We start from the raw sequence: 11,514 nt of genomic DNA on the forward strand, positions 1-11,514 counted from the left end.
AAGTTTGTAAAATAATTATTTATTCCTTTCGGTTTCTTATTTTCATGTAATATTTTCAAGTGAGCGAGACCTACCTCTACCTCCATATTACATTCCTACATCATATTGATATCTATAAGTTTGTTGCTCCTTGACATCTTTTAAGTTGGGCCGTAACCGTGCACAAATTGTAATGGACCACAGTGGCAAAAGAAGTGGTATACTTAGGAAAAAATATTGCCAAGGGCCAGGCCTATGTAGCTTTGAGTAGAGTTCAATATTTCCAGGGTGTGGCTATCCTCTCGCTCCCATATCCCTTCTTATTTCACAGACTCTCAACCCTTCCCTTTCCATCCCTAGTAAATGGCAGAACCGATTTTGATGTAAACCATATCTAATTGTACCTATATGTACACGTCATATCCTGTAGTTTGATGCTCCATTTGGTTTATTTATCCCCACTGTCACCTCTAAAAAGCCCTAAATGTAATAAACGGATGAACCGATTTCGATAAAATATGACTAATTGTAATTCACACGTTGCCCTTTCATATTTTGAAATGCCGCTTGAGTATATTATTTGACCACATTATTCATTCCCACTTTTACCGCTGTAATCTAATAAATGGATAAACCGAATTGGATAAAAATATAACTAAGTGTACTTCACCCGTTATGCACTTTTATTTGATATGTCACTTGGGTATATTTGACAACATTCGTTTTTTTTTCATTCCCACTTTTACCCATAAAAAGGTATAATAAATGGATGAACCGATTTTGATAAAACATGTCTAATTAAACTTTACACGTCATGCCCTTTCATATGATATGTCACTTGAGTATATTTTTGACAAATTCATTTTTTTTATTACCACTTTTATATCTACCTATATTAAATAAATGGATGAACCGATTTGTTACTGATAGGTCGTTCACTTTCATTTAATATATCACTTAGGTACTTATATTTGACAACTTTCATTTTTTTCATTCCCACATTTATCTACCCCTATAATAATATACCTAGGTATAATAAATGGATGAACCGATTTTGATACACTTTATCTAAGAACCAGCGTCGGAAAATATGCTGCCTAACTAAAAAAACCGCATCTAATTCGGATTACCTGTTAGCGAGCTACGGTGGCACAAACAGACACACACACACAGACACACATAGCGGTCAAACACTTATCACCCATCTTTTTGCGTCGGGGGTTAAAAATATAATACGACATAATTTAAAGGACATTTTATGTATAAAATTTACCTAGAAGTAAGAATAATTCTAATTTGACCAACACCCCCCCCCACCCTTGGGCACTTTCGATATGATCACTTGGACATTTACAGGAATAATAATTGTAACAGATAACTTACGTTTTATCGTACAGTGTAGGTAAAGAATGCCTTAGCAAATGTTCGCCGTGAATACTTAAATGGTCATAACTTTTTTATTTACGAACCGATTGACATGAAATAAACACTAAATGTTAAATGAAGATTACCACAATATATTAGTGAAAACCGCATCTTAATCGGATAAGCCGTTTCTCAGATTAGCGTGCACGAACATACAGACAAACAGACAAACAGACAAACCGACAAACAGACAAACAGACAAACAGACAAAAAATTTTTTAACTACAGTTTTGGGTTTGGGATCGATTTAATAATAGCACCTGCTAATTTTTTTTTTTATATATTTTGATTGTACAGACACGACTTTTCTAGAATTTTATTATATGTATTGATGATTTTGATTGTACAGACACGACTTTTCTAGAATTTTATTATATGTATTGATGATGATAAGGTGAATAATCTCTAGCTAAATAAAAACTTTCACGGCATTTTCTAATTTATTAAGGAAATGTTGAAAAACCTATGTTACTTAAATGTACAACACTAACAATGTAATTAAAATTATGATTAAAACCTTCAAGTAACGTTTTATTTACATGTACTTTCATATTTTTTCGAATAACCTGAGTATATCCTCTTTGTATGGATATAGTACTGTTTCATAATATACTAGCTTTCCGCCGCGGCTTTGCCCACTTTGTCTAAAACCTAACAAATTATATACTAAAACCTTCCTCTTGAATAACTCCATCTATTAAAAAACCGAATCTAATTCCGTTGCGTAGCTTTAAAGATTTAAGCATACAAATGGACATAGGGGCAGAAAAAGCGACTTTGTTTTATACTATGTACTAACTAGAAAAATCTATTTTTAGACAACTGAACTGAAATGCTTCGCGCAGCAATTGCTTAGCGAGGCTGCTCGCTCTGTGTAGACCCGCCTTGATGATGATGATGATGGATTGGTCTTATGCAATTACGAAATAATACATACCTACCTACTATGCTGATAAAAATATTAAGAAAATTCCGCCAGATATTTCGTCATTCATTCTATTACGTATGCTTCAAAATTTCAAATAGGGCGCGAAATGAAAAATGTGCTTACGCATTGATAACATTGCAATACTTAATAAATTTATTACGATCATGATATCCCATTTACGCGTGTGCGTCCACATCGATCGGTTGTATGTAACAATAAATAATTATTTATGTAGTGCGAACGTGTATGTTTCGTGACCTGACTTTGTGTGAATTGTGACGTTCCATATTATGATTTAGGTAAGACTATAATGGTATTTGGTTTTGTGGGCACCTGTCTTCTGTAGATAGGCACAGATTTCACCAACCATTTTTTTTATTTTATGGTTAGATATATTATAACTGATATACATTACAATATTTCTGAATTCTGTGTAAATGTTTTCCACTAATGTGAAAAGAGAGAAAATAAAAATTTTGAAACTGCTATGCCAGTAGCCTGTGATTAAAGTCTGTATATTTAAATATATTTATTTGAAAGTTCGATTTTCAAATAGGTAATATTTGTTCGATACTATCATATTTTTCCAGGTGATTAATTGCGAAGTAATCCAATCATTATCGTGCGTTTGTTTTAAATCAATATAGAAAGCTGATAAAGGGAATCAGTGTTTGGATAATATACGATCTGATAGGAAAAACTAGTTGCTAGCCACGTATTAGTGATTAATCAAGTACTTATTATTTATAATTCATTATTTGTACACCAACATTATATCACAATAAATTTACCATATAGTTGCAAGTTGAGCTTAAAATATAATAGGCACACACTTCTTGCACTTAAATAATAAGTAAGTTTTAATAGTAATTCTTAAATAATAAGTGCAAGAAGAACTTCGTATCACCCGTTACTTCATATATATGACAAACATTTCAAAACCAAACTCAGTTAAATCGACCCAGCTGTTAGTTCGCGAGACTATAATTTGCTCTATAAAACTTAATATATTCGATATTGACTTAATTTTTAAATATTAATGTATAACTAAGACGCATTATAAATTTTGTTTTGAACAAATAAATTATACAATTTCTTCCCATGAAAAAAAAAACAACCGACATCTATTATTACGCAATTTTAATTCTTTCTGTTTCTATAACAAGTTTCAGTAAATTTAATGTAAAGTGGGAAACGAAATTATTAAATTCTTAGTGTTCAGCAAATTCTCTCTGTAATTAAAAATATAATTACTGTTATTATATCCTTAAAAGCTATTATTTTGCGTAAACAATTTGAGATGGATAATTACAGTTGAGTTTAATAATATCTACTACAACAAAATTATTATAAGACCAGTTTAGCTATCATTATAAAATGTATGTAATAGATATATATTATTATGTACTAGATACATACACAATAATTATCAAATAAATTTAATTGAAATCACATTCATAAGATAATTTTTTCTTTGATATTAGTTATTAAACCTAAAATGTTATTAACATAAATATTGCTCGCAAATATTGTCATCAGATAAAGAAACATAGATTATTATTATAGAAACCACAATACCACGAAACAAAAGAAGGCACAAAACCATAATCCAGTTTTCATGGCTTGATTTATAGCTCAGTGTACGAGTAACTACATGTCCTCGTATTAAATTGCATTACTATGTCATCAAAAGCACGGTAATAATATTATTACCGTGTAAAAAGTAAGAAGCGAAACTAGTAACTAGTAAGCTAGTGAGTATCTACTGAATTAAATAATCTCAAATAGCCTTTATGTTATTAATAAGAACATTAAGGCTATTTGAGATTATCAACAGACGTTCTTATAATTATTATACACTAGATTACCGCCCACGGCGGGCGGATTTCGCCACAAGCGGGCGAACCGCTTTGTCTAAAACCTAATAAGTTATATACTATAAATTACTAGCCCTACTACCTCCCTCTTAAATCACTCTATCTATTAAAAAAACCGCATCAAAATCAGTTGCGTAGTTTTAAAGATTTAAGCATACAAAGGGACATAGGGACAGAGAAAGCGACTTTTTTATACTATGTAGTGATTACACCACACAGTACCCTTTTAAAAAGAGGTTTTTGCACAAAGAATGTGTTCTTGCTCAATGACTAGAATCCATACTAATATTATAAATGCGAAAGTAACTCTGTCTGTCTGTCTGTCTGTTACTTAATCACGCCTTAACTACTGAACCAATTTGCATGAAATTTGGTCTGGGGGCACGGCAGTGCCCCCGCCAAGACGAGCCAAGCGAAAGAGAAGCGGACGGGCACTACCTACCTTTTCTCGAAGCGCTTCGACGTTTTTTTGAACCCTCATAACTTGGGTTTGGATTATGCTAGATCAACAAAATTTTCGGGATATATTGTCAATAGCGGACTTATTGAAAATATTAAGTTTTAATTACATTAGCTTTTATACTTCAGATTTTATTTATATCTAAAAAACGCTAATTTCGTCACTGACTCACTGATGATCATCAAAATTCTTAAGGTACTTCCTAATGTCCTAGAAAGCTGAAATTTTCTATGTAAGCTATTATTGGCACACACACAACAAAAAAATTATAAAACATGTAACTTTCATCCCCCAACCCCTTAAACTAGGGGATGGGAGTTTGTATGAGACCTGTAATTTTAAATTAAATTTTGATGACGCTAGAGGTCTAATCTAATAATCTAAAACTTGGTTCCCCTAGATATATATATGTATAGGTACTCCTTGTTAAGAAAAATTAAAACTTTAATCGACATATAAAATTTTGTTACAAACAACTTACAAAAAGAAATGAAATCCCACCAAAAACATTTTCATGTAAAATGTTGCCAAGACGAGCACATATGACTCGCACTGTCAAAAAGTTATCAGATCTCATGTAGAGCCAAGCTTCTAACACTACACGCCCTAACTCTACAAGGCCTAACTTCACAAACTCTACACCTTAGTCAAAATATGTGGCTTGGCCGTTCGTTACTACAAGAACTATTGTATAACACAAAAGTAATGAACAGTGAATTAATTTTTCACCTTATGCCGATGTGAATGTAGCGAAATGGCCAAGCCACATATTTTGACTAAGGTGTAGAGTTTGTGAAGTTAGGCCTTGTAGAGTTAGGGCGTGTAGTGTTAGAAGCTTGGCTCTACATGAGATCTGATAACTTTTTGACAGTGCGAGTCATATGTGCTCGTCTTGGCAACATTTTACATGAAAATGTTTTTGGTGGGATATAGAGATATTTTGATACCCGAGAAAGGACATAGAACAGGTTTTATCCCGGAAATCCCACGGGAACGGGCACTATGCGGGTTTTTCTTTGACTGCGCGGGCGATGCCGCGGGTGGAAAGCTAGTATTCCTATAATGATATCACTGTTATTCCCCTAAGCTGGTATTTAACAGCTATCTTCTATAAATACACAAATGTTATTCCCCTTATGTCCTTACATGGCAGTCGATGACGACTGCATGATCACTGTTAAACAACAAAATTACATATTACATACGACTGTTATTTGATTGCAAGTCTAACCTTGGTGAAAATGAAACCCAGCTTAGCTTAGTTTATCAACATTTTGTATTACAACGAAGTCTTAAGCTGGATACTTTGAACCAGCCTGAAATTATTTAGTATAACGGTGCATTTAGATCAAACGAGCGAATGCTCATTCAAACCCCACTATGTCAAATTCTTTTAGTTTAAACAAGCGTAGGGCATTATTTCGTTGTTCTTAGAGCGTTCGAAAAGATTAGAACATTTATAATTCTGAATACGAGTTTTCTTTTACACTAAAGAATCACGAAAGAATGCTCATGCTCTTGCTCTAGCTCTATGTTCGTTTGATGTAAATGCACCGTAAGACAAAAGCCGAGCGAAATCCCAATTACCACACTATAAAAACATACATCAACCTTCAATATCCGACAAAACAAAACTTATATTGGACTTGTGATTGTTACCTTAACGGAGGTTGACTTAATGCTAATGCTAATAATAATAAACTCTTAAAAATTAATCTGTACCGGCACTGAGATAATACGATTATTTACGTTTTAAATACATTAGTAACTAACGTCTAACGCAACCACACAATTGTTTTTAAAATAACTGATAATTGTGAATTATCAGAATTTGTAAGCATAGTTCTCATTTGAATTAAAACAACTGACCCTTTATTATTTGGAGTGATATTTTTTATGTTTATCTTTGCTTACGCAATTTGAGATCAACTAAGACAAAGCGATTTATCAGAATTCCTTTAAATCTATGTCATCACTCTCAACTTCAAGCATAAACATTTCGTCACATCTCTTATAATAATTTATTTGCAAACTCTCATCAATCACATGCACTCGATGATTTTTCCTCGATTGTCAATGTTAATTTACTGGTTAATAAATAAGTGTTAATATAATAAATATACAGAGTCAGTCCATAATTCAAAGTGTATCAATAAGTACACATCACAATTTTCATTTATTTTAATTAGGTAGGTATTTAACACATATACTATAAAGATGGAACGGAATAAAATATAATGGTAATTTACGTATATAAATTAATTTTACCTAGCAAATTACAAAGAAACTAGTTTACAAAGTGTTTTATGAAAACCTATACTCTTTTATTATACTGATATGTTCCGTATAGGTTTTTTACCATAATTTTCCATTATATCTTTCCACAACCGGTAATTAATTAAACAACAAATTCTTTTTTTTTTTTTAGAAAAACACTCACATGAAGTTTTTTAATGAAACATAAGGAAAAGCAGGAAACATGTCGAAGAAAAATTCATTAGCGTTCCCAAGGACGGAGAAAAGGATAAAACTAGTGCCCCCTGATGGAGGTTGGGGGTGGATGGTTTTAATAGGAACAGGACTTTCCAATGTAAGTATAACATCAATTATCTACCAGTCGGCAGTTATGTTGTATAAAAGTTTGTAGTATGTACCTTCATATTATAATACAATAAAAATAAAAACAAGAAATAGAGCTGCAATGAAGTAAAATACAGGATTTTTTTATCACGATTAGCTATGTCCACATGCTATGTTTCATCTTCAAGTTTCGTCTTCATCTTTCTATTCAACTTTCGTTTGTCGCTTTCAATATTGAATTCAATATTGAAAGCGTTAACGAACGCAACGCCAACAGTCATTTACCTAGTTCATTCGTAGTTTGTCAGCTTGTGGAAACATGTGCGACGACAACATTTTACTTAGTGGAATATGTGCTGCTTACTTGGTCATAAGAAATTCCAGAAAAAAAAGAACCAAGCGAAAGTATTGGATACGAGGCTATTACAATAATCGAAGTAATGTGATTTTGAGAGAACTACGAGAAGATAAAGATATTCTTTTTAAAAATTTTACACAATATGTCTGAAAAAAATTCGATAGACTTTTGAAATTGGTTACACCATCTTGTTGTTGAACGCTTTGTGGCACAGAAATCCACCAGACGCGGGAAACGTCTTTCGCAGCGCGCGCTGTGCTTTCAACTGTCAAAAACGCATGCGTCAAGGGCATGCGTTGCGTGCGCTGTTGACTGCGATGTGACGCATGCCCTTGATGAACGAAAAAAGGCACAGTGTGGACATAGCTATTCACGTCACTTCGAACACAGAAGTCTTGATACGCTTCAATTTTTAAAATTGTCTGGTGTTGACTTATATTTTTTATAATAGATTTGGTAGATGATATTATATACTTGTTTAGTATTATCATAGATACCTACGTTGAATGAAGGTCACGGATTTTTACCAAACGATATGATAAATGATTTCTAATACATTTTATCTAATTCTGATAAAGGCCCGTATTATTGATTTTTTTTTCTTTTTATTTCATAATAGCCTCCCATATTATGAATCTAGAGCCGTAGATAATATATTTGAATAAATTACTCAAGACTGCTTTAAAGAAATGAAGAAATATCAACGAAATTTGAATCTTTTAAGCTAATTTCAGTAAATTAATATTACTATTTCAATTTATTCATGAAAAGTATATTTACATTGAAACTCTGTAAATAACAAATATGAGGTAATCCCAAACTTTTTTTATATTAATGGCAAGCATATTATTATATTCAAATTTCTAGTGGTATTCAGTTTTAATACATATTCTGATTGTTCTAAAATTTTTAAGCAATATTTTTAAGTATTAAATCAAGATGAACTTTTATTTTAGATTTTCAATCAGTCTATGTTGTCCCTCTTCAGCTTGCTATACGGAGATGCTCTGGAAGCAATGGGACACACGACGCAAGGAGCGGCCATAGTTCTCAGTGTTATGCTTTTTGTGTCCAATTTCGGTGGTCCGATCGCCGGTGCTCTAGTTAAATTGACGTCAGCCAGATTTGTGTGCGTCACTGGAGCTGTGTTCTGTACCACAGGAATATTCTGTAGTGGATTTTCAACGAACATAGTGCATTTGATTATAAGTTACGGCATACTTTTAGGTAAGTTTCTGTGTTGTCATTTCAAAGTTTATATTTTCAGTATTTCAATTTTCAACTCCAAACAGGCTGTGTTGTGTCAAGTATTTTTGCTGCATTTAAAATTATTTAACTCATATTTTTTAATAAAACACCATGATATAACCCTCCTAGTTCTGTTCCAACCTTATTCTTATACAGCTGAACAAAGCTCAGATATTGCAGTTTCCTCCCATCAAATCCAATTTTGTTTTTTCTTCTTACATGTCCGCGACAGTATACCTACATACAATTAGCTATAAAATTCGTTATTCGTAAATTAATACTTACACTTAATTTCATTTCAGGTCTAGGGTTAGGTTTTATTCAAAATGCTGGCTTCGTGTCCATAAATAGCTACTTTAAGTTGAAAAAGAGTATTGCTGTTGGAATAGCAATGGCGGGAACCGGTATTGGGCAGACCATAATGCCTCATGTGGTGCGATATCTCCTGGACCATTATGGGTTTAGAGGAGCATGCTTACTTCTCTCTTCCCTCAGCTTGCATGGGGTAGGTATACCAACCTATATCGATTCCGTTGATAGCTCTATAAATCAATTTGTAATTAACAAAATATTTTGTCATTTTAGATTTGTGGAACGCTGTTAATACAACCCGTGGAGTGGCACATGAAAAAAGTAGAAGAAGAAGTTGTAGTTGATGAAAAAATTTCGCTATTAGAGAATAATCACGAAAATAATGATGAAGTATACAAGGGTACTAGGCGTGCAACTGTACCAACAGTATTGCATGAAAATGGCAAGGAAAAAGAAAATTCTCATAAAATATCTCAAAGTCATACCGAATTACAAATGCATCAAAATGGTAAAACAAATGGCCATATGAATGGTACGCATTTCAATGAAAAATTGCCTTTATTTCAAATAATCTTAAGATTTTATAATGTGTATTGTACGTTATTTTTATTTTCTAGGACATAATCACGCAGAACCGAAGAAAAACAAAACAATTCTACAAAAAATATACGATTTACTTGATATTTCCCTTTTATCCAGCCCACGATTTTTAAATGTTATACTCGGAACAGCTTTAACATTTATTTCAATACAAAACTTCAGCATGCTATATCCACTTTTCCTGCAGGTATTTATTCATATTTCCATAACAAATTTATTGATGATATTCTAGAAATTTAAAATTTTTATTTATTGTAGAAAGTTGCCGGTATGAATAAACAAGAAACTGCTAACTGCATGTCAGCCGTAGCGTTTGCAGATATTATTGGAAGACTTTCATTGCCGCAAGCGCAATCAAAATTCAAAATATCAGCTAGAATGACGTTGGTATTGACCAGTATTTGGTTACTTGTAATAAGACAAAGTAAGTAGCCATTCCAAAATATATCTAACTACATATTTAAATAAATAAAAAGTAATTTAAATATGACAGCTTACACGATACCTAAATGTATATTTTACTGTCACAGTAAATTGACATTATCATCATCAAAAATTCCATATTTAGGGTATATGTTTCCACGTAATTTGATAAGGGATTAATCTAATCTGGCTGCATGTCCTTTACCTTGATAAGGTATGTATTTATATTTGATCTCTTTTACAGTTTTGGCCTACCAAACGGATATGTTCGTGTTGCTTGCTATGTCGTCATTATATGGATTTGGGAGAAGTATGGTGATTGTATCTAGGAACATTGCAATCTCAGAACAATGTAGAATGGATCAGGTAGCGTCAGCTGTAGGTCTGGGAATGTTAAGTATGGGTATCATCGTCCCTCCTATGGGCTACTTCCTAGGCTGGATAAGAGATTATACCGGTAGTTACATTATTTGTATAACTGCGCAAAACGCAATTCTAGTGCTGTTCCTAATCATGTGGATACCGGATATGTTACATCAATATTACCAAGATAAAAAGAAAAATAAAAAAATAGTAGAAGAAACGCAGATGACGTAAGGCGCATACACTAGATGAATTCACACAGACTGTGATATTAATAAGCCAAATGAAACAAGACTAGCGTAGGTAATTGTGAAGTAAAAGGCTGCATAATTGTTGAACATATGAAGCCCTACCGAGAGAAGTTGGCTGTGATGTTTTCAAATGTATACGTGTACAATATAACTTAATTGACACCAGTTAGCATTTATAACATTGAGACTGATGTAGTAATTTGTGTGAAAGGGAGACATAATTAATATTAATTTAATTTAACAAATGTACGTTATTTCTAGTCTAATAAATAAATTATTTTATTTATATTCGTATTTCTTTTTTTCCTACCTCTGCAATTATTTTGAGATTTTTGACGACATAATATTATATTAACTGCGATAATAACTATCAGAGATATTATGCTAATTAAAAAAAGAACTTTTCGTAAATTATTGTTGATAGTTTTTTTCTTTTTTATAAAACACTAAAATAACGATGAAAATAATATTGGATAAATACTTGATAAATAGGTTAATATGATACAATAAACAATAAATTGATAAATAAATTAAATTGTAAACTTAATACGCGACGTTTAGTCAATAAGTACAAACATCTCTCACTTCATGAGATTTCAGTAAAATTATAGCTCTATAAAACAGAAGTAGCATGTTACAGTTTACAAAAGTTAAACCAACCGATCAGTTCGGAAATCTCATGTATAATTCAGCAAGAGACGCTGAGAGTC

The 11,514-nt window shown here is 32.3% G+C and overlaps 1 protein-coding gene across 2 annotated transcripts; it reads left to right on the forward strand.

Moving 5' to 3' along the window:
• Positions 1–2,513: 2,513 nt before the first annotated feature.
• On the forward strand, positions 2,514–11,090 carry LOC123696177 (monocarboxylate transporter 1-like). Of its 2 annotated transcripts, XM_045642237.1 has the most exons (8): positions 2,514–2,631; positions 7,098–7,259; positions 8,564–8,834; positions 9,158–9,360; positions 9,441–9,699; positions 9,785–9,954; positions 10,026–10,191; positions 10,435–11,090. In XM_045642237.1, the coding sequence occupies exons 2-8, from the start codon at positions 7,149–7,151 to the stop codon at positions 10,785–10,787; spliced, it is 1,533 nt and encodes a 510-aa protein (XP_045498193.1). In that variant the 5' UTR covers positions 2,514–2,631; positions 7,098–7,148; the 3' UTR covers positions 10,788–11,090. The 2 variants fall into 2 exon arrangements, with proteins under 2 accessions (XP_045498193.1, XP_045498198.1); XM_045642242.1 differs by lacking the exon at positions 2,514–2,631 and having other exon boundaries at positions 7,148–7,259; positions 8,596–8,834.
• Positions 11,091–11,514: the final 424 nt, after the last annotated feature.

This window comes from Colias croceus, chromosome 1, assembly GCF_905220415.1.
Source record: "Colias croceus chromosome 1, ilColCroc2.1".
In the NCBI taxonomy this organism is placed as follows: Eukaryota; Metazoa; Arthropoda; class Insecta; order Lepidoptera; family Pieridae; genus Colias; species Colias croceus.

What these genes read in the sequence shown, in the direction of transcription:
- LOC123696177 (XM_045642237.1), top strand. Translation starts at nt 7,149, where the DNA reads ATGTCGAAGAAAAATTCATTAGCGTTCCCAAGGACGGAGAAAAGGATA. An exon ending in AAGTTACGGCATACTTTTAG is followed by an intron (nt 8,835 to 9,157) that starts GTAAGTTTCTGT and finishes ATTTCATTTCAG; the next exon opens with GTCTAGGGTTAGGTTTTATT. An exon ending in CTTCCCTCAGCTTGCATGGG is followed by an intron (nt 9,361 to 9,440) that starts GTAGGTATACCA and finishes TTGTCATTTTAG; the next exon opens with ATTTGTGGAACGCTGTTAAT.